The sequence below is a fragment of the Musca autumnalis genome, unplaced genomic scaffold (assembly GCF_047663935.1).
Source record: "Musca autumnalis isolate F117 unplaced genomic scaffold, ASM4766393v1 scaffold_2, whole genome shotgun sequence".
NCBI classification, from domain to species: Eukaryota; Metazoa; Arthropoda; class Insecta; order Diptera; family Muscidae; genus Musca; species Musca autumnalis.
In genome coordinates, this window is record NW_027411755.1 from 115290136 (window position 1) to 115314397 (window position 24262).

At 35.6% G+C, this 24262-nt stretch overlaps 1 protein-coding gene across 16 annotated transcripts in view; it reads left to right on the forward strand.

Annotated features, from left to right (window-relative positions):
• The window catches only part of capu (formin protein cappuccino), a 259823-nt gene that overhangs the window by 130584 nt on the left and 104977 nt on the right, over nucleotides 1–24262 (forward strand). For all 16 annotated transcript variants that reach the window (XM_073969023.1, XM_073969026.1, XM_073969010.1 and 13 more), the window contains one exon: nucleotides 19571–20113. In XM_073969023.1, coding sequence (XP_073825124.1) covers nucleotides 19571–20113 — 543 coding nt within the window. The remainder of the gene's footprint in view (nucleotides 1–19570; nucleotides 20114–24262) is intronic.

The window sequence follows — 24262 nt, forward strand, 5'->3', positions numbered from 1 at the left end:
GATGTACAAACTGATTTATGTAATTGTAGGGATCTCTAACAACTGCTAATAAAATGTAGCGAACGGAGTGCCTTTTTCACGACTCCGTTTGGACTGCATCCGGATGCTGTTAAATTGTGAGGATTTGGAGTGCCTTTTTCACGACTCCGTTGAACTGAATCCGGATGTTGTTAAAATGTGACAAGTGGATGTGATTATTTGGATTGCATCCAAATGCGGTTAAAATGTGAGGAATGGAGTGCCTTTTTCACGACTCCGTTTGAACTGCATCAAAATATGCTGTGAAAGCACTAGTGCACATTGCACTACTTCCAATTTATTTTGCTGGATATCTATTTGAGCGAGCAATTAACACTTGGGTATAAAAAGTTTCTTGTTGAAAAACAAGAAACAAGGGAACTGATGAAGATCTGTGGTGAGATCTGAAACTATAGTCCTCCTGTCTCACCTCTTGGTAAACATAGCCAATTTTTCCCACTAATAAATTAAAATTGTTTTAATAAAATATTAAAACAACGACTATGGGATTAAGCCTGACTATTTTGAAAAGCCAAATTACAAAATTCTATCTTAAAAATTGAGAGCTGTATCTTGATTTCAATAGACGGACGGACAGACGGACATGGTTATATCGACATAGAATTTTACCCTGATCAAGAAAATATCGTCACCATAAATGCCAGAAGACGTAACCGACATGAAAATCGAAATTTGTTTTTTGACGTAATCTGATACATAAAGCTAAAATACATGCTGTTTTTCTTATTTAGCTTACTGACCTATGTTGATGGTTTGCAAATAAAACAAAAGTTTATTGCGTTTATTTCCGACGTTTCGTCGATGTTTTGTCGACTTCTTCTGGGGAACTCGTCTGTTAAATAAAATAAAGTTTTTTATTTCATGTCAAAGCAACAATGTAGTAAACTTACAATATTAATTTAAGACGCGATTTACATTGATCTTATATTAAACATATAATGCAACAACACGACTTAAAAACTAATATCACAGGCCGATTACTTTATTGCGATTCCATAGCACGAACTAACGTTATCTGTGTCCTCTTTCAAGTTCATAGTCTTGTCAATATTTTGTTGTATTCTTAGACTTTCGATCATAAGTCTCTTCTTTTCCATTTTCTCTTTGTCCAATATTTTTATGTTGTCAAAATCTGGTGAGTGACCGGTGTGTAAAACATGTTGTGATAAAGCAGTGGATTCCTTTTGTTTTTGTATGTCTGATTTATGTTCTGCCATTCGTGTATTCGTGTGCCTAGCATTCGCTTTGTTGTCCCAATGTAAATTTTTTTGCAGGTCTCATTAGCTTTACCTTTGCATTGGATTTCGTAGACCACATTGCTTTGTTGCTGCTTGTCAATCGGGGTTTTTGTGTTTGAAAAAATTGCATTTAGTGTTCTGTTTGGTTTGTAGGCAAAGTTGATGTTGTTGTTATTTATTATTTGTCTAAGTTGCTGATTGTCAAACAAGCCAGGAAAATATGTTACACCGTAAAAAGTTTGTTTTTCTGTATCTGGAGACTTATTTTTATTCTTGAAGATGGTTGATGTTTCGTTATTAATTTTCATTTTTATTTCTTCAATGAGTGAAATGATGACTTTCAGTGGAAAACTATTGTTGTGGAGTATGTTTTTGATGATTTCAATGTTCTTGTGGTGGAATTTTTTGTCGCTGATGGTTAAAATCCTGTACACTAAGTTTTTGGCCGTGTTTAAAATCTGAGATTTTGGCTGTGTTGCGTGATAACTCATTATTCTTCCTGAAGACGTGTCTTTTGTATACCAATCAAATTCGATTTTATTATTTTTGCGTTGTAGTCTAGCGTCCAAATAGTCGAAGAAGGAGGATCAATACCCTATTTGGACGCTAGACTACAACGCAAAAATAATAAAATCGAATTTGATTGGTATACAAAAGACACGTCTTCAGGAAGAATAATGAGTTATCACGCAACACAGCCAAAATCTCAGATTTTAAACACGGCCAAAAACTTAGTGTACAGGATTTTAACCATCAGCGACAAAAAATTCCACCACAAGAACATTGAAATCATCAAAAACATACTCCACAACAATAGTTTTCCACTGAAAGTCATCATTTCACTCATTGAAGAAATAAAAATGAAAATTAATAACGAAACATCAACCATCTTCAAGAATAAAAATAAGTCTCCAGATACAGAAAAACAAACTTTTTACGGTGTAACATATTTTCCTGGCTTGTTTGACAATCAGCAACTTAGACAAATAATAAATAACAACAACATCAACTTTGCCTACAAACCGAACAGAACACTAAATGCAATTTTTTCAAACACAAAAACCCCGATTGACAAGCAGCAACAAAGCAATGTGGTCTACGAAATCCAATGCAAAGGTAAAGCTAATGAGACCTGCAAAAAAAATTACATTGGGACAACAAAGCGAATGCTAGGCACACGAATGGCAGAACATAAAGCAGACATACAAAAACAAAAGGAATCCACTGCTTTATCACAACATGTTTTACACACCGGTCACTCACCAGATTTTGACAACATAAAAATATTGGACAAAGAGAAAATGGAAAAGAAGAGACTTATGATCGAAAGTCTAAGAATACAACAAAATATTGACAAGACTATGAACTTGAAAGAGGACACAGATAACGTTAGTTCGTGCTATGGAATCGCAATAAAGTAATCGGCCTGTGATATTAGTTTTTAAGTCGTGTTGTTGCATTATATGTTTAATATAAGATCAATGTAAATCGCGTCTTAAATTAATATTGTAAGTTTACTACATTGTTGCTTTGACATGAAATAAAAAACTTTATTTTATTTAACAGACGAGTTCCCCAGAAGAAGTCGACAAAACATCGACGAAACGTCGGGAATAAACGCAATAAACTTTTGTTTTATTTGCAAACCATCAACATAGGTCAGTAAGCTAAATAAGAAAAACAACATAAAACACTCATTCTGGCCAAGAAAAAAACACAAAAAAATACATGCTTCTATCATAAAAAACAAAGATCCTATTCACGAAATGGCATTTCGGAAAATGGAATAATATTGCAGATTTTGTTGTAATGGAGGATCTCAAAACTAAGCAATTCAGCGGTTTTGGTTTCACTACTTATTCCCCTTCGTATATGATCGATAACAACCCAAATTCTCGCTTTCAAAAGATTAATATTCCGTAAAACAGTTTTTAATTTTATAACGTTTTTTGCTTCTCCTTTAGTTTTGTACGTAACGGACATTTATGGTGACGATATATACTTTATAGGGTCTCCGATGAATATTTCGATGTGTTACAAACGGAATAACAAATTTAATTATAGCCTCCATATTATGGTGCAGGGTATAAACATATACATTAGGGTTATGACTTTTTTACAACCTCATATCCCTGTATCAAAGCGTGATGAGTTTTGCCATAAGATTACATAAAATCATAATTATAAGGTGATTCGGTGAAAAAATCTTACGCACAAAATGATTTTAAAATTTGAATTTATCAAAATTATGGACAATTTTTTTAAGTAACTGTAAGCAGATATAGAATTGAAAATAAACTTTAGAGTCACATGAGATGATTAAACTGACATAACATTTATTTCTCACTAATTTTCTTCAATTCTGAGAATCGTAAAAATGTCGTAAACGCTTTTATTTAAAGATATAATTTTTTAACAAAAAAACAAAAAATTTAAAATTTTTTCAAAGTGTTTTGTGCATGACCTTTTTCAATATTTGAATGAAATAAACATTATTATAGTTATTAGTAGGCTTATATTTATTCATTCGTGCAACAAAAAATAATTTTTGAAAAAAATTTTTTTTTTCATCTCATACATTTTTTAAAAAAAATATATTTTTAAAATCAATTTGTGCGTGAACTTTTTGTATATTTCAATGGAATAAACGATAGCGTAGTGATTATTAGGCAAAAGTTCATTCATCCCTGCTACAGGAAATCATTTTTGAGAAAAAATGTCAAAAAGTCATAACCCTAATATACATATGTAAGTACTGTTACAACAACACTATATTCTCGTCCGATATTATCGATAGAAAAAACTATCACTCGATAGTGACTTTTAAAATAATCTATACTATCGATAGTGTCATCGATTGTTTGCCACTCTACTACTCTAGAAACATCAGTAGTGCGATTCTCTAACTCATTTTTGAGTTACCGACAAAAATCGGTAAAATTGAAACGCAAAATTATGAATGAAAACTTCAAATAAAAGTTAACAACAATGTTGTTATCGCTAAAACTTTTCGTATACTTTTTAATGGTAGCTGACTTACCCAATAATATCGTTAATTACCGAAACCATAAGCAATTTTATGTTACTGTTAAAGAGTGCGAATTGCAATGTCCCTAACGAAAGCCAAATTGATTGTATTTTTGTATTATTCTCAACTTTTAGTTGACTGAGTATGGATGATTTGTTGTTGTTAACAACTTTTGGGCCACAATATGTAGAGAGTACAATTCACATTTCTTGATTACATATTAATATAATTTTTTGAATTCAAATACTTTAATTTTAAATTAACTGAGTAAAAATATAATTCTCCTGTTCCTCATTTCAATGTCTACATGTCTATACAAGTGCTTACTGATGAGTGTTATATACATAAATAATTAAAAGGTATCCATTAACATTGCTCCCCACTGACGGTAATTGCAACCTAATGACATAATTTCTCCTTCACCATATTCTTGAATGTTCTATCCACCTACACCTTAGTTTCACATAAAATTCCCACATTATGACCATTTCTAAATAAACACTTTAAATGAGGACAATGCCCAACTATGAAAAAAACAATAAAAAATAACAAAAGAGGGAGTTCTAAAATGTAATAAAAATTTCTTTTGCAGAAACCCATTACAATTATTCCCAGCTTTACAATATTAAAGGCTCAGGAGATTAAAAATCAGTTAATAACTGAAATAAGATAAGCATCCAGGGTGTTTACAATCTTTATGGATAAATAACTCTAAATTGCTATGAACGCCGGTGTACTGGCACAAGACACAATTCAAGTGTCACGGCTAGACATCGAATATTGTTAATGGAACGTGTTACAGGGTACATTAAAGAAGTGACTGCAGGTTTTAGTCTGCTTAAGCGCCAAACACAAGTCATATCCTATGTATGTATGTACATTAGGGCAATACATTTTTTACAACCTCGTTTCTCTGTATTATATTTTGATAGGTTTTTAGATAAAATCTTAAGTATAGAGTGATTCGGGTAATTCATCATTTAAAAATGCGTATAACCTTTGTTGATAATTTAGGGTCACTGTAAGCAGATATACATATGATTAAACACAGGCTTTAGAGCCACATTACAAGGATCATCAAACACTCAAACAAGTTGTTATTGAAGAGGATAAATCTAAGAGGTAGGTTGTCCTTGTTACAGCTGGAGTTGTATAAGTCTTACATATCTTTGATCGCATGCTCCGTACAGCACATTGCTTCGGGCAACCAGTGAGTATTCAAGCATTTGGGAGCTTTGGGTGGTCATTCAGAACTGCAAATAGTTCTACGAAATCTTCTGCGCGCAACAAATGACTACTAAGAAATAAATGAACATATTTTACGCAATCTCCTCCGGGTTTCACGCCAAAGATGTAAATATATTGAGATGGGAAAAGTCAAATGTGCAAAATTACCAATAGATGGAGTTAACCTCTGTTGTTACGATATTATAACAACATTCTGTTAAACGAAATCTGTTATTCTCTGAAATGTATTGGAATATTGACAAGAAACTAATTTAAACTCAAATTTGACGGAATTCATTTTTGTTTTTTATTAAATAAAACAAGTAAAAAATTACCAGTCTACGAACAGATTGAATGTATTTAAGGCCTTTTTAGAATTTTGTTTCCCTTTTTGAACATTTGAACTTACAGACATAAATGTGGATTAGGATTAAAGTTCAAAAGTGTTGAGGAGGAAGTACTTGAAGGAATTAACCGACATAGTCCATTATGAAAGTGGATCTTATTTTGGGAGTCATACCTTCTCGATAGATATCGCATGGAGTAGTATGCCAGGAAGCATGAACTTGTCCACGGAAAACATAATATTGATGTAAGCAGAACCACAATGAATAGCATCGGTATACATTTCCCAAGGATCTTCGAACAGACCCTAAACTGCACTTAAACAAAAATGTTGAACTTTTTTTGAACAAAATATGACGAAGGCGAAATTTCGGACCAAATCCGTTGACCAGTTCGAGTGCTATAGTGCGCTCCATATGGGTTTTTTGCACCTTTCAGGCTATTTACTCAGGAAGTATGGACTTGCCCCTGATGAAACTTGAACCGTCGTATGAGGGGCAGTAAATACAAGCTACAACAAAAATCAAAGCGATTCGAGAGCAGGCCCTAAACTGAACTTTTCCGAAATTTTGTGTGGGAGGTACCCGAAGGAGTGGGCCGATTGAGTCAATATTTAAATATTTATGTAAGTCTGGTACATATTTCACGATGGGCAAAGTATGGACCAAATCGGTTACTCCCTTCAAGAGTAATCGTGCGCACAAATTTTCCGAACATTTTCGAACTTTTGTGGGGGAGGTACCGGAAGGAATGGACCGATATAGCTCATCTTCGAACTTAAACTAAGTTTGAACAAAATATTACGAAAGTCAAAATTTTAACCGAATCGGTTCATCCGTTCGAGAGTTATCGTGCGCACCAGCCAGACAGACGGACGGACATGGCTAAATCAACTCCAAATTGTCTGAAACACATTTCGTCCAAACATACTTAGGGCCTAAAACCATTATTTCGATGAGGCACATTTTGCCCGTATGAAAGTGCATATGGTAATATTCAAAAATGTTTTACAATCGTTGAAGTTGAGGTTCACCATTTAATAAGTCGCGAACTGTCAATATATTTTATACAATATGAATGTATTTATATTAACTGAAGTGTTTTAGCCGGGGTCGCATAAAATGAACCATAAAAAATAATTTATGTGGAAGCTGTGTTGGTGGTAATATTAAAAAATGGGTAAAAATGTGTTGAAGTTTTCAAGTTTTTTTGTGTTCTTTCTTGGTTTCTGGTCAAACCATGGAAAATTTAGACCTGAGCTCAAAGAAAGAATTGAAGAATACCCCTTGGGCAACACGGCTCTAATGTATGACTTTTCGATATATACACTGCATCCCCCTAAAATCGATGCTGAAATTTTGAAGTTTTGAAATCTGGGTTTTTTAATTTTTCTTATAATTGGAGGGCGCAACCAGATAATTACCCAAACTATTTATTGGATTGTAGAACTCGTGATTCCACGTCGTTTGATGTATATCTTATGAATGTGCTTCAAACAGCTCCCTAGTAATAGGAGTCCAAAGTCGAAATATTGGTGCGTAAATTTTCCTTAAAAACCTATTTTTTGGCTTCAAAATTTACAACTGTGACTTAGGTACCCTTGAACCCCGCGTGATTTTAGTTTTTTACGGGCCGGATCTAATGAACCCTTCCGCTTTCAAATCCATCCACTAAAACGGCGGTTATAGATACCTTGAAAGTAGGAAATTCTGCAAAATTATATTTTGATGATTCCGCGCATTGAACCGCGATTTTCTTTGGTTATTTTTACATAAATGGAATCCTTTATACGCGATGATATTATTTTCCAAAACCGTGTGGCATAAATTACCGAGATTCTGAAGTAATATTCGTATTTCATATAAAATAGAATTTGGTAGCACATCCGCGGTTCTTGACGAATTTGTTTAAAATTTGTTATAGTGACGTATTTTTTACAGGCGGTCACTGAAATCGGATGCGCCTTATAATCTTATGTACATCGCGCAATTTTTACCCACATAAAGCTTTTTTGAACAGTAAGATGCAGCTGACTGCACACTTTGGCCGCTGAATGAAAAGTGGAAAAATCGCTACAAATTGATAGAGATGCACTCGCTGTATCTGAAAAGCGCATGCGCCTTAATTGATTTTAACGAATTCGCGAATTATACGTTTTTTAACTTTTATGTTTTTTCCTTGGTTGTAATTTCAATATTACTTTCTATTTCATAATCCTATTGTTTATCAAAGTAAGCAAATACACTTTCGGGTTTGTCATCGCATTTTCCCTGAAGAAGTTTCAACAATGTCCTTCAGTCCTTGCATCGAAATTTAGCGAAGTAGTAGAATAACTATAAATAAATGAATAAATGTCTTTTCTATTTTTCGTATTGAACAAAAAAATATATCTTTGAAATAATATTCCAACAATAAGTTTTCGTCTTTTGTTGTTGCTGCAATATGGCAGTTATAAATCCTATCTTTAAAATTTTGGTCTCATATTTTTCTATGCGTTGTCTAGAATCTGTACGTATTTTTAATTTATTTTTTCGAGTTTTATTTGGACTCTAAATTAGAATAAATCAAGTTTACTCCAAGATTTTTTCAGTATTTCTTGATTTTCCGCGAAAATAGAAATACATTTAGTAAATATTTAGGCATCTACGGATAGATATTAAATGCTGTTAACGCTTTACATATACATTCTCTTATTACAGCAAAAATTGAATTTTTAAATATTTTTGCTTTATAAGGGAATAAAACCCCCCATATCTTTGGAGCGCAGCATCCAATTTTGTGAACGCGAACAGATTTGAAACCACGACTTTTTTCTTAATCTATGTTCCAAAAATTGGGGGTGTGCTCGCAAAAAATTTTTTAACATTTCTTCCAATGGAATTGCAAAAGAAATTTGAAATTTACCATATACCCTTTCTAGCCTGAGGGTATAAAAACAAATAAGAGCAAAGAACTGCCTCAAAACACGACCTTTATGTTTTCTATGGGGAAGAAATGGAAAACAAAAGCGATTAACATTCCAGTAAATTGTTTAGCCATCTATAGCCAAAATTCTACACCATTATCACATGTTTTTTAGTAATACATTTGTTCCTGTCTTATTTCTGTATGTCTTGGTTCAGGCATCAGAATAAATGCAAAATAACTACAAGGAGGAAAAAACGACCTCTCTAACATATGTCCGAAACCTATTTTGCAGCAGGAAACATATATATGTTTGCAACAGTCCCAAACAAAATCGGCATCTGGAATCAAATGATTACATTATAATGAATAGGTACATCCATATTTCAAATATATGCATGTACTAGCAGACCCGGGTCAGCGTTGCTGGCCCGTCATATTGATTTTTAGTGACAACTTTTAATGGTCTTTATGCTTTACAATTCAAAGTAGGTATTTTCTACCTCATTTCTTCAGGTCCACTGTCAAGCCGAGTTATTCATTGAGGATTTTAAATTTATCAAAAAATTTTGCCTGTAACCTTGCTTTTCTCTAACGGACTTTGTCGGATTATGCTGTTTAGGATATATTATTGTCCTGTCCCCTATCTTTATCCTAACGCGATCTAATTATAAAAGTAAAAAAAATGCTGAAGTCGACCTATATTTTTTAAGTTTTTCATGGCTGGCATGGCAATTTATAAATATATCGATTTTTGTCATAATAGGGCAGATACCGTGCCACCTCCGGCACATTCTACAAAATTTCATGAAAATTGGTTCGTTAATTTTTCTAGATATAGCATACTTAAAAGTGACCGTGGTCGGGATTTTGGGGTGAACATACGTAGCAAAATTTGAAAATAATTTTTTATCAGACCACGTATGTTTGGACGATAAATATGTTTCAGAAAATTTGGAGCCGATTTAGCCATGGCCGTCCGTCTGTATGGTGCGCGCGATGACTCTCGAACGGATCAATCGTTTCGTTCCAAAACTTGGCATTCGTCCAAACTTAGTTTAAGTTCGAAGAAGGGCCATATCGGTCCTTCTTTTCGGGTACCTACCCCACAACAGTACATGGTACGTGCGAATCTCCCAAACTTAGTTTATGTTCGAAAAAGGGCCATATCGGTCCACTTCTTATTGTACCTCCCTAACAAATTTTCACTATTTTCTTTAAGTGCAGTTTAAAGCCTCTTCGAGTTTTTGGAGATTTTTACCGAATATGCTTTTTGTGGTCCTCTATACAGCGATATTCTATTTTTCGTGAGCAAGTCCATGATTCCTGACATAATGGTAGAAAAGTTATAAATTATACGGTGACCAACTGAAATAACTGGAGGGCGAGATACCTATCGAAAGGAATGTCTCCCAAAATATGATCCACTTCCAAAATGGACAACGTCGCACATTGGTTGAGAAATCGATTTTCCTCGCCAAAACCCCAACCCCGATATATGTATATCGACTTTTTTCCAATTGTGGAAAATTCCGTAACGTTTACACGTACAAAATTTTTGGCGAAATTCCGAATTTTGTCGACTAGAAATTTTAGGGAAAAGCATGGAACAAAGTTTGGTTTTCGCAGAATGATACTTGAGAATGTCCTCTTTCAGCCCATATAAACTTTGTACCCGCCCGTTCCGTCCGTTTAACACTTTTTCCATACCCCATATTAATTATAGCTTTTTTATACAAATTGACGTTTTTATAAATACATAAGTTTTTATAGGAGTTTTATGAAAACCCAAGGAGTATTGTTTTTAATTTTTGGACAAACATTAATTTTTTTGAAAAAATATTTACAACAATTTGTTTTAATTTGTTGTATTTTTATGGTTTGTTTATTGGTGTTTGTCTTTTTTTAATTGGAATATATGAAAAACTCAAAAACACTTCCAGGAAAAAGCTATTCTGAACCACTGTACCAGGTACCTCCTCCGTACTTTCTCGTATGTCCCGAAAGGGGCACAAAATTCTTAAAACCCCATTGAATCAATGCTAGGCGATGGGATCATTTATCTCTCAAATTATAATTTTCGACCATTTTGAAAATTATAAATGTGTAATCTTATTCCAAGCGATCCTTGTATTTATTAAAGATGCATATAAATATTATTTTTTTATTTTGCTAATTAGACATAATTAGTATGTTGGTTAACAATAAATATTTTTTTTATTTGAAAATTTTGCCTATTAGGGCAAAGATCATTTTAATATTAATTAATTTCTCACTGGAATTAAGCTCGACTCCAATGAAAAATTAATTAATTTTTTTGTTTGCCTTATTAAGGCTAAGGTAATTTTTAGAATGATATTTGAATTAATTTTTTAAAATTTGTCAATACAATTTTTCCTTTATACCAATGTGAAACATTTGTTTAAGAGCTCCTCTCGGATCGTTTTGATTATTTTTTTCAGTAGATTGTCCTTGCGGCACACCTTACAATTTTTTCTTGTGCAAGTCCATACTTCCTGAGATAGTGGCCCAAAACATCCAAGAAACCTTGAGGGCACCAACCCAAATGGCAAATCCGGAAGATAATTCTCGCAAGGAGATTGTGATTGGTGCAGACTTTGCACATCGTATTATTCCATCAATCATGTATCAGGTTGGAATATGGACTACATATATCGGTCCACTCCTTCGGGTACCTCCCACACAAAATTAGGAAAAAGTGAAGCATAAGAGCTCCTCTCGCATCGTTTTGATTCTTTTTTCAGTAGGTTGTTCTAGTGACCTCATTTACAGAGGTAAAATTTTTTTGGGGATTAAGTCAATACTTCCTGAGATAATGCCCAAAAACTCCAAAACCCTGCCGACACATATTAAAATGGTTATTGTGCAAGATAACTTTAAAACTTTTTCAAAAATTTCTTCCGAACTTAGTTTAACGTAATTTAATATTTCGAAGAAGTTTGGTTACTAAAAATGTATGGTACATGTGGTTACGGTACTAGTACATACATTTTAAAGCAATCTGGTAATACAAAATCAATGTATTTTAAATACGGCATAACTATTGTGTTTGGCTTCATTTTTTTCAGTGCCTGGGGTTATATCTCCGTCAGCACAGCTGACTGATACTTTTATTTCATTCAACTGCGACTAGAGATGGGCGTGTGCCTAAAAAATTAGGCACGAACATGCACGATCACGGACCAAAATTTTTATGCACATTCTCGCACAAACACGGAGTTTTTCAAGAAGGCACGAACACGCACACTCACGCACGAAATTACAAAAAAAAAAAGAGAAATCGATATAGGTGTACATTTATTTGTTCAAAAAATATTCATACGGGGTTTTCTGAGTGAAATCGGACACTTTTTCAATATGAGGTTTTTGATTTCCTTTATTTTTTGCTGTGGTGATGCTCCTCATCCACAAAACATTTCAGTATTTTTTTATGATTTTTTTTTTCGGCCAACGTCTCCAGGGATATAGCGCCTTGAAAAAGCCGAATTCTGTAAAAAACATATGCAATGAAATACTCATATCTTCTTTAATATTGGTCCAATTTGAAAAAAATTTTGAAATTTTTTTGTATGTTTTGTTGTATTTTATAAAAAATATAAAACAATTTAGACATATCGGATGTGGGACGGCTTCGCTATCATCCAACTTTTCCTCTTTCAAATGCAATTTGTTTTTTACAACGCTGAATATTTTTTCAATCATTGTATGGCTTTCATTACAAACGCTTAGCGTAGTCTTTGAAAGTTATGAGTTTGGCTCTGAACACTAACACGCCGTGACAACACTTTTTTCCTTGTGTGTTTTTAAGGACCTGGGTTCAAACCCCAGCCTGGCTCAGCTGATTTTACTTATTTGAAAATTTTTCCTGTTTTAGGCGAAGATCATTTTTATCATTAAATTTTTAATTAATTGATGATCAATAATGCAAGTTAAAAAGGAAGGCCGACGATTCGAACCCACACACCCACCACTATGTGACATGACATGTTTCGCCTTTGGAAAAGGCTCCTCAGACTTATCGGAAGAGGGACGGCTTCGCAATCATCTCAATTTTCCTCTTTCAAATGCAATTTGTTTTTTACAACGCTGAATATTTTTTTAATCATTGTATGGCTTTCACGGCAAACGCTTAGCGTAGTCTTTGAAATTTTTCCTTTATACCAGTGTGAAAGATTTGTTACCAAAAAATTAAAAAAAAAAAATGATTTTAAATATTAAATCGCGAAAATTGCGTCCAAGCCAACTGTGCCAATTTTTTTCTATTTTTTACTAAATAGATGATAAAACACATAGAATTCGACCTTTTCAAGGCGCGAAATCCCTGGAGCCGTTGCACAGTGGTCGAAACCACTAATCTAGCGGCGCGAAATTAATAACTTGGAAACGAATGAAGATATCTTTCTGAAATTTTGCACAAACTCAATCTGTGTCTGTGGGTAATTATGGACTAAATATGAACAACATAGGCAAATATTTTGGTATAGCCCCCATATAACGGTACCTCCTGATATTCGATATTTTGAGGATTTAAGCCACCTTTTCCTTCCAAATTAGTTGTAATTTGGTACTTAGGGTTCCTAGTGATCACTAAACCTTTCCACCAAAAATTGTGGACATAGGTCCACGTTTGGGTATAGGCCCCTTTTAAGGTACCTCCCGACTTTCAGTAGTTTGGGGTTCCCAGTGGACACAAAAATTCTCCACCAAAAATTGCGAACATAGGTCTAAATTTTGATATAGCCCCCATATAACCGTACCGACAGATTTTGGGTATTTTGAGGATTTAAGCTATTTTTCAAGACCATTTATCAGCAAGATTTGCAGCTAAATTTTGGTTATTCGGAATCTATGGAGTCCAATTTAATTATTAAAAAAATAACTGGACCGAACCTCGGTGGACCTTTGTAGTTACGCTCCATCCAACAAAAGTATATTGCACTAAAAACATACAAAAAATAATAATTTTGAAAATTTATTGCTTTATAACTATGTAACTTCAGGCCCCAAACATTTTATTTTAATTTAATTTAAACCCTCCCCTATCAATAAAAAATAAACTTTGTTTAGTTTTATTACGAATTTATTTAACAATTAAACAAATATGAGATCAGGTTTTTAGCAACAATTTTATTAAAATCTGATCCGTCAAAATTTCTTGCACTTGACACTGAATAACTGAGTGAATATTGACAACAACAAAAAAGTAAAAACAAAATCTTAGTCAGCAGAGTGTCTGTAATCGATATAATGGAAAACATTTCGCAATTTTATACTTTGATTTTTTGACTTTCGCGCCGCTAGATCAATGATTTCGTCCTCTGTGCGTTGGTCGAAAAAAATCAGAAAATATACTAAAATAAAGGAAATAAAAAACCTCTTATTGAAAAAGTGTCCGATTTCACTCAGAAATCCCCATATGTTCTTCTAATTTTTCTAATCTTATTTAAAACTCAAAAGTCTGGTACTTCTTTCGTTGTCAATATTTCTATATGTGGAAAAAACTCCCGCTCGTTGCTGAGCTGACGGGTATAGCCAAAAAATTCCTGGCTAATTGTTTTAAATATTTTAGATTAGACTGTTTCCATAAGTTTAAAACATCAGTCTGACTAGATAAGGCACTCGATTATATGTATCAATTTCTGTATCAATTGGAGACTTTTTCATTTTCCGTCTTTTTGCCATTTTAATCCAAAAACTCTGAAAATTCGTGTAAATGTGGCATTGTAGTTTCCTGCTCATCATTAGAAAACTATGAAATGATTGTTTAGTTTTAGCCTTCAAATCTTTCATGAATTGAGTCAATGGTATCAACTGAGCAGACTTTCAAAAGTTTTTTAGACCAAAGGGCAAAAATGTGCAAAGTAGGGTACTTTTCCGAGCTTAATATTTCGGAACACTCTTTGAATATTTTATAAAAACCCAATAGAGATTCTATCAAACTTTAAGTCAGATATACGAACAAACTCAGTCTTTTGTTGCAAAATACTCTTAATCTCATTCTGGACTTGGTATATGCTCTCAAGCAACATGTTCTTATATCTTGTTTTAACATTTTCGACAATTTGTTGTTTAGCTCCGAGTGTTTATTAAAATATCTTACAACGTTTTTGGGGCAGTCAATCAGTTTTCCAATTCGGGAAGAGGATGGTTTTCAATAACATCATCCATAACAGATAATACAGTCAGATAAACATGTGATTTGCAAAGAGAGTATATTGCGTCATGGGTTTGTTTCTGTGAGTCTGTAGAAGGGGTAAACGACGCTGCCAGATTCCGTAAGATACTCTCGAAGGACCCCAAATCCATCGGTAGTGTCAAAAAACCGGACGGCACGTGGACAGACTCAGGTCTTGAGACTCTAAACCTTCTAGCTGAGACCCACTTCCCTGACTGCACGGATGCCAGTAACCTTCACATTGAATGTGACAACTTCCAAGTCCAAGAGTCAGTGGACGAGAGCCTCATCGATAAGGTTGTAAGCAGAAACAAAATAAAGTGGGCAGTAAGTACATTCAAACCCTATAAGTCACCTGGTCCAGATGGAGTAATTCCTGCGATGCTTCAATTTGCTGCACCGCAGATATACCAAATTCTGGAGGAGATCTTTAGGGCCTGTTTGTTTCTTTCCTGCGTACCAGATCTGTGGAAAGAGGTAAAGGTAACTTACATCCCCAAAGCGGGGAAAGTCAGTCACTCTGCACCGAAAGACTACAGACCTATTAGTCTATCCTCCTTTCTCCTCAAGACACTCGAACGACTGATCGATCTGGAGATTAGGAGCTTTGTAGACACTGCCTCGCTGAGCGACTCGCAGCATGCCTACATGAAAGGTAAATCTGTCGAAACTGCTCTTCATGAGGTCGTGGGTTTCATTGAGAGAAATATGGAGAACTCAAACTTTACCTTGGCGGCTTTCCTGGATATAGAAGGAGCCTTTAACAACGTAAAACTTGAATCCATTCATCTCTCGCTTAGATCGGTCAACACCCCGGAAACCCTGATCTGCTGGATAAAGAGAATGCTGGAGAGCAGGATCATAAATTCCAGTATCGGGGAGTTGACAACAAGGAAGACAGTAACACGAGGTACTCCCCAGGGAGGTGTACTCTCACCGCTGCTGTGGCTACTTGTGATAAACAATATTTTGGCGGAATTCGACAATCAGGGCATCAAGGTTGTCGCATACGCGGATGATGTAGTTTTACTAATAACTGGCAAATTCTTGTCCACTATTTCGGAGCTTATGCAAGGAGCCTTATCAAAGCTGTCTCGTTGGGCCACCACAAATGGCCTTGGTGTAAATCCAACGAAAACAGAACTGGTATTGTTCACCAGAAAGCGTAAGCTTGGCGACTTCATACCACCAACATTAGATGGAGTGCAGTTGCATCTATCTCCTGAGGCCAAATACCTAGGTACAATCCTGGATTCTCAACTGAGATGGAAAAGGAACGTCGAGGAACGGACGAAGAGAGGTATGATCGCACTCTATTCATGTAAGAATTCGATTGGGAAAAGTTGGGGTCTAAATCCAGCTATTATACACTGGTTGTATAATACTGTGGTGAGACCCATCCTATCCTACGGATGTCTTGTCTGGTGGCATGCGCTTCGACACAAGTCGAACTCGGGCAGCATAGACAAGGTGCAAAGGGCAGCCTCGATCCTGATAACTGGAGCTTTTAGAAGTACACCACAAGCAGCTCTGAACGCGATGCTAAACCTCTTGCCCACGAGAATTAGCATCAAAGGTCAAGCAGCACGTAGTGCTCTAAGGCTACATGAATTGAATCGTTGGCGTGACAGCACCTATGGTCATGCATGCATTCTTCGAGAGCTAGGGCCAAACCTTGGCTTAAATCAGCAGGGGAAGTTCAGCGACTACTTATCACCAATCCATAGATTTGATGATTTTGAGGTCGTTATCCCTAGTAGAGATGACTGGATCCGTGGTAACCCTCCTCTGGACGGTCTGGCTTTCTATACAGACGGTTCCAAGATGGAAGAAGGTACCGGAGCTGGCGTCTACTGCGAAAAGCTTTGCCTCGAGTACTCCTATAGGTTGAACAGCGACTGTAGCGTTTTCCAAGCAGAAATCTTCGCGATCAAAATGGCCGCAGAGTTGATAAAAAGTCTGGATGCTGAAATCTTTGAACCGGTGACTATCTTCGTTGATAGTCAGCCGGCTCTTAAAGCCATCAAATCCCCCAATATCAAGTCTGAGGCCGTTCTTGAGTGTAGAACTGCTTTGGCGAACCTAACTAACGCTGTCCGACTCTGCTGGGTACCGCGTCACTGTGACATTGTGGGAACCGAGAAGGCAGATGAATTGGCAAGACACGGATCTCAATCAACAAGTCAAGCTATCACTGTTTCTATTAAACCACCCATATGTCACGTTTTTCGGAAGGGGGAGACGTTCTTTGAAGAACAGGCCAAGGAACTATGGCATAATGAACCAAGGTGCAACGTGTCAAGGGCCATTTGGCCGAATCTTTCAACAAAGAGAACAACTTCGCTTTTAAGTCTGAGTAAATCAGAAATCAGGGTATTGACGGGAGTCATTACCGGCCATTGCTACATCCGAGCTTTAATCGGCAAATGGCAGGATGATGGAGTGGACTATTGCAGGCTCTGTGAAGATGAGGAGGAAACGGAGACGATCGAGCATATTCTATGTCGTTGCCCGATGTTAACTCGAAAGCGGTATAGACTAACAGGAGTACGCTTTCCTCCAAGCCTAACCTTCTACTCAAACATGGAACCAACAATCATAAACAACATCATTAAAAATCTGAAGTGGCTGGGACGGCGCGACCCATAAGCGTAACTACTTCTCTGACAGTTTTTTCCACCATCGCCAAAAAACCACCCTCTCTGTCTTTATTGCATCTTCATTATTTCTTATAATTAATTCTTTTATTATTATTCTCCAAACCACACCCCCCTTTTTTCTTTATTCTTCTCTCTTTTCTCTACTCTTTTCAGGTAATTCTGAACCTCCTTTTTCTTTATGGATGATCACAATGGACCGAAAGGTCTCCGAGTGGCGTAGTCAATATACATATATATTGACTACACATCCCCAAACCTAACCTAACCTAACCATATTGCGTTAACCCTCTGAGTAGCTCTGAGGCACGACACGCACAAACACGGCGTTTTTGGAGAAGGCACGAACACGCACTACTCACGGCACGACACGCGCACCTCTAACTAGTCAGAAAAGTTTTTTTGTAATATGCAAAATAAGTTAGGATGAACCGAAAATTGCCTTAAATTTAAGGTGCATCTAGCATTTATTGTCCGATTGACAATATAATTTCAGTTGTATGATACCCTATACCACTACGCCTGCAGCGAAAATTAATAGAGTTGGGCAGCCTAGTTCATAGAGAGGGCAGATCTCTATTTTTTCTCAATAGGGACTAATTTCTTAAAATAGTTCCTTTTTTGCAATATATAGTCCGTCAAGGCTTACGACAAGGAGCCTTGAAAAAAAAAAACAAATTCTGACAAAAATTTATAAAATAATATCTTTTGTCTACTCATATATGTTTTCTATCGGAACACTGCCGTATATAAGAATGTTTTAATGTATGATTTTTTTTAATTTAATTGATATCACTTCTACCAATTAAGTACAATTTGAAGCAATAGCTTCTCCGCCTTTGTTTTGTATAATGTACCCGGGATTCAGGTAAAAACCAACTTTTAATTAAATTCAAATGTTGTATTTGCTTGCCTACAAAAAAAAATAAGCAACTGCTAAAGCATTTACTGTCAACCTTTTTATCCCTTCTCTTTTGTGTTTCGGTTTTGCTACCTTGGTATCACTTAGTCCGGAAATTTTTAAAATTATTTGTTGTATAAAAATGTCAGTTAATTTTGAAATTCCTTAGAATACTAAGTGTCTATGGCACCGGACATAATTGAATAATTCACTCTCAATTCAAAAATTAAAGGCAAAATATCTCGACAACCCCCTTCAACACAACTTTAGTTAAATTGCGGTTGAAAGGCTTTTTCTTCCTTTTTGTCCTCTTTCAACTTCATTCAACAGAGATTTAGAAGAAGAAAAAAAAATAATAAAATTGCCGGTGACATCAAGTTTGAGATGGCACAGGGTGGGTATGACTACTTAATTAATGAAGGTAATTCAATATAATAGCGGTTATGAATTGTTGTAAAAGAAATTGTTCTTACACACCTTTCTCTTGTCTATAGAAATTCATTGAACCATTGCGTATATTGTCTTTATAATTAACACGTGCATAATTTTATTAGCGAAAGCTAAAGAGGACCCAAAAGGGTAAATTCTATTCCACAATAGAAGGGTGTTTATGTTGATTATGACAAGAAGGCACAAATGCGACAGATTTAAGACAGAAATTAAGAAAGTCTGTCGTAGCAGATAAAGAAAGTTTTTTCACTGAAAGGAGCTCTTGTAGAAGTATTTATTTAGGATTGTGTTTCATTGTCTTTGGTGACGGCACTACTACTAATGCGACTTTTTCATTCCAAATAAGTGACCCCCAAGTAATGTATGTTTTGACTTAATGTCGTTTCAACATTCCTATTGGGTTCTCAAACTTAGTATTCTTCTCCTAAGACACAGAAATAGCCATTTTCGTTTAGACAATTTACCAAACTTCCATTCCGTATTACCTTTGTGCTAACAACAATTAGACAGGAAGGCAATTTTGATTCTTTTATTTTTGTTTGTACATTTGAAATAATCAGACAAATTCTCTTCTTTACTTTTCAGCTTCAACGGATGCCAAACATTTACCAACTTTGCAATCGTCATCATCAACACCTTCATTATCGTCGCTTCATTCGAATATAACACACACCGCCGGCACACCAACGCACTCCACAGAAACCCAATCAACCGTTATAATTTCATTTAAATCATCCCAAACACCTGTTCTATCTCAAACAATAATACCAGGTGCCAATGCACCACCCACACCACCCGACGAAACATTTTCCCATGAATTACCAACGCCATTGAACAATAACGATAATGCTGAGCCAACAATGCCATCGACGATGGTGTCTCTATCGAGCAGCATTATTGGGGCAACAAGCCAAATGGGATCGCCTCTTCCACCGTGTACACCACGGAACAATGTCCTCAAGAAAGTGGCCTCGTTTACAGCGGAAAAGGCTGCGGCTGGCAGTGCCAGTAAAATCAATAACGGCGATAGCTGTTGCGGCATGGCAGGACCATACGAAAGTAACGGCTTAAGACGTTCATCATTTGTGCCCGAGAAGTTAAGCTTCGCTGCATATGAAAAGTTTGAAGGTAAGTGATGTTGTATCTACTACCGTATATCCCCACCTACCGACCATATCAGTGTAGTTTAAATGTAACATGGCACCCACTGCACAATGAACGAAAAAAAAAACCTTTTGAAACTTTACTTGTCTTGTTAGAGACATTTGGGTCGATAGCTGATGGCAGGCGTGATGTTAACATTACCAACACCAACACAACGTCAATTGATTTGAAATGAAGTTGTTAAACTAAGGCTATAGTACAGGAGTTATAATGATACCATTCATATGCCTTACAACAGGCCTTCTTAAATGTCAGTCGAATATTCAAAAGAAGAAGAAATTGAAGGCAAATTACACTGTGACACAAAATGGAACTCATAGTCTGGGGGGTGGACAATAACTCAGAAGTTTGACCTATGGCATAACTGTCCTTCCGGGTTCGTAATATTACCTTCATCGACTTTCATCGCCAAAAAGAATTGTTCGCCACCCAGCCTTTGATCTCCATATTTGCGAGTATTGATATTTTTCCTTAAAAACGGTTTAAGAAAACGGTTTTTTTGATCTAGAATTGCAACTAACAACGTTTTCAGAAGCGAATTAATTTAATTTGATTGACAACTCTATAAGCTTTTTAACGGTATACATATAAGTTTATTCGGTTAATTAAAACCGGTTCAAAAATCGGTTTTAATATCGGAATATCCGGTTCCAAAATTAAGATAACCGGATCTATCCTCCAAGAAAATTTGTTGTTAACGTGTTCATCATTACCAGAGCTATTTGTGGTAAATATTTCAAAAGCACCCCAGATGTCTACATAAGCAATAACTAATTGTTATGTCTGCATACCGATAAATACCCAATGACGAATATACAGAAAAACAAAACATAGTTTATTTCTGAACCAAAACCGATTAAATGTCAAAAAGGGCAATGAAAACGGGACAAAATCGATTAGTTGTCAAAGGGAACCGTACCTAAAATCTTCTGAGCAACATTTTTGTAGAATATTTGGATGCTGAAAAATCAAACATAGATATGGAGCTATTTTCCCAAGTATTATAGGGAAAAAATCAAAAACTTCATCGCGCGATATCTCAGAAACCTATGGCGAAAATTTCCTTTTGGGTTCTTAGTATACTCATCAAGGGCTTTCATCTCCATGGCGAAAATTTCCTTTTGGGTTCTTAGTATACTCATCAAGGGCTTTCATCTCCAAATGAAATTTTCCACCCCCCAAAAATGCTGTTGCACAGTGTTATCAAACAAGTAAACAAATAGCACTGTGCAGCAGCATTTTTGGGGGGTGGAAAATTTCTTTTGGGGATGAAAGCCCTTGATGAGTATACTAAGAAGCCAAAAGGAAATTTTCGCCATAGGTCAAGTTTCTGAGATATCGCGCGATGAAGTTTTTGATTTTTTCCCTATAATACCTGGGAAAATAGCTCCATATTTCTGTTTGGCGTTGTTGTAGCTTCGTTTTGAGGTGACATGTCTTCAGTCAAATCGAGTGGCGAAACTTTTTGTAGAACATTTCATTCTTCTAACTCAATGCCTTTCATGTCCTTTTCGTCCTTTATTTCTTGAACCGTAGTGAAAGTACCACAAGATGAGATTTTTTAGCATCCAAATATTCTACGAAAATGTTGCTCAGAAGATTTTAGGTACGGTTCTCTTTGACAACTAATCGATTTTGTCCCGTTTTCATTGTCCTTTTTGACATTTAATCGGGTTTGGTTCAGAAATATACTATGTTTTGTTTTTCTGAATATTCGTCATTGGTTACTTATTGGTATGTAGACATAATTGATTATTGCTTATGTAGACATCTGGGGTGCTTCTGAAATATTTACCACAAATAGCTCTTGTAATGAAGAACACGTTAATAACAATTTTTCTTGGATGATAGATCCGGATATCTCAATTTTTGAACCGGATATTCCGACATTAAAACCGGTTTTTGAACCGGTTTTAAGTAACCGATTAAACTTATATGTATACCATTAAAAAGCTTATAGATTTGTCAATAAGAGTAAATTAATTCGCATATGAAAATTTTGTTAGTTGCAGTTTTACAACAAAAAAACCGTTTTCTTCAATCGTTTTTAAGGAAAAATATCAGTACGCGCAAATATGGAGATCAAAGGTTGGGGGGCGAACTATTCTTTTTGGCGATGAAAGTCGATGAAGATAATATTACGAACCCGGGAGGACTGTTATGCCGTAGGTCAAACTTCTGAGTAATGGCGTGATCAAATTTCGTAAGGTTTTCTGTCATGTAGGTATGTATAGTTTGTCAAGAAAGAATTCATTTCGCTATAACTCAGAAATTTGACCTACGGCATAACTGTCCTCCCGGGTTCGTAATTCTTATCTTCATCGACTTTCATCGCCAAAAAGAATTGTTCGCCCCCCAAACTTTGGTCTCCATATTTGCGCGTACTGATATTTTTCCTTAAAAACGATTGAAGAAAACGTTTTTTTTTTTTTGTTGTAGAACTGCAACTAACAAAGTTTACATAAGCGAATTAATTTAATCTTATTGACAAATCTATAAACTTTTTAAAGGTATACCTATAAGTGTAATCGGTTACTTAAAACCGGTTTAAAAATCGGTTTTAATGTCGGAATATCCGGTTCAAAAATTAAGATATCCGGATCTATCCTCCAAGAAAATTTGTTTTTAACGTGTTCTTCATTACAAGAGCTATTTGTGGTAAATATTTCAGAAGCACCCCAGATGTCTACATAAGCAATAATCAATTGTTATGTCTACATACCAATAAGTAACCAATGACGAATATACAGAAAAACAAAACATAGTATACATATTTCTGAACCAAACCCGATTAAATGTCAAAAAGGACAATGAAAACGGGGCAAAATCGATTAGTTGTCAAAGAGAACCGTACCTAAAATCTTCTGAGCAAAATGTTTGTAGAATATTTGGGTGCTGAAAAATCTCATCTTGTGGTACTTTCACGAAAAGGACATGAAAGGCATTGAGTTAGAAGAATGAAATGTTCTACAAAAAGTTTCGCCACTCGATTTGACTGAAGACATGTCACCTCAAAACGAAGCTACAACAACGCAAAACAGAGATAAAAAAGAGAAAAAATCAAAAACTTCATCGCGCGATATCTCAGAAACTTGACCTATGGCGAAAATTTCCTTTTGGCTTCTTAGTATACTCATCAAGGGCTTTCATCCCCAAAAGACATTTTCCACCCCCCAGACTTTGAGTTCCATTTTGTGTCACAGTGTAGTTTTCATTATTCGAAATAAATGAAGTAAAATATAAAGAAATCAGCAAATTGAAAGTTGCTCTAAAGGCTCATTCATGTCTTAATGTGCATGCAATTGATTCAGGAAAGCTCTCCTAGCAGTGCAATGTCAATATTGCCCGCTCCATGTAAACGTTATTTAGAGAGAAAAATAATTTTGGCTGTTATGTCTCCTTGCTGATATTGAAGCGGTTTTTCCTTCCTTTCTTACTCACTTACTTACTTTGTTGGTCCTCTACAGAACATTTGTCCCATAAGCCGAACTAAGGAGATATTTCCATTCCTTTCCATGTATATTAAGCTTGTCATTCCGTTTGTAACTACTCGAATAATCATTGTAGACCCCACAACCTGCATATATTATTGATCAGCGTGCAATTCTACATCGATGTAGTCATGTCCGCCCGTCTATGGAAATCACTCTAGCGTCCGAACGGATTGAAGTAGGTGGATAAAATCTTGGTAGAATCTACTATATGTACGTAGGACTTTTGGTATTGAAAGCGGGCTATGTAGGTTTCGTATAGCCACCATACAAAGTGACGCATGACGCATCGTCGTTTTAAGGAACTTTTAAGATATTTGTCCCATTTTACCACCGAATTGGTTGTAATTTGGTATTTTGTGTCTCCAGAGGCTAGAAAACATTTTTACCAAAGTTTGTCCACGTTTTGGTATAGCCCCCATAGTACGCGTCACTTTAAGATATTTTGAACGTATTAGTCTCATTTGACCACAGAATCGGTTGTAACTTTATATTTTGTATTTCCAAAGGCTAAGAAACATTTCTACCATAAAATGTTTATATAGGTCCACATTTTGATATAGCCCCATAGGACGATATCTCCCGATTTTCGGTATATTGAAGGTTTTAGACTCATTATAAC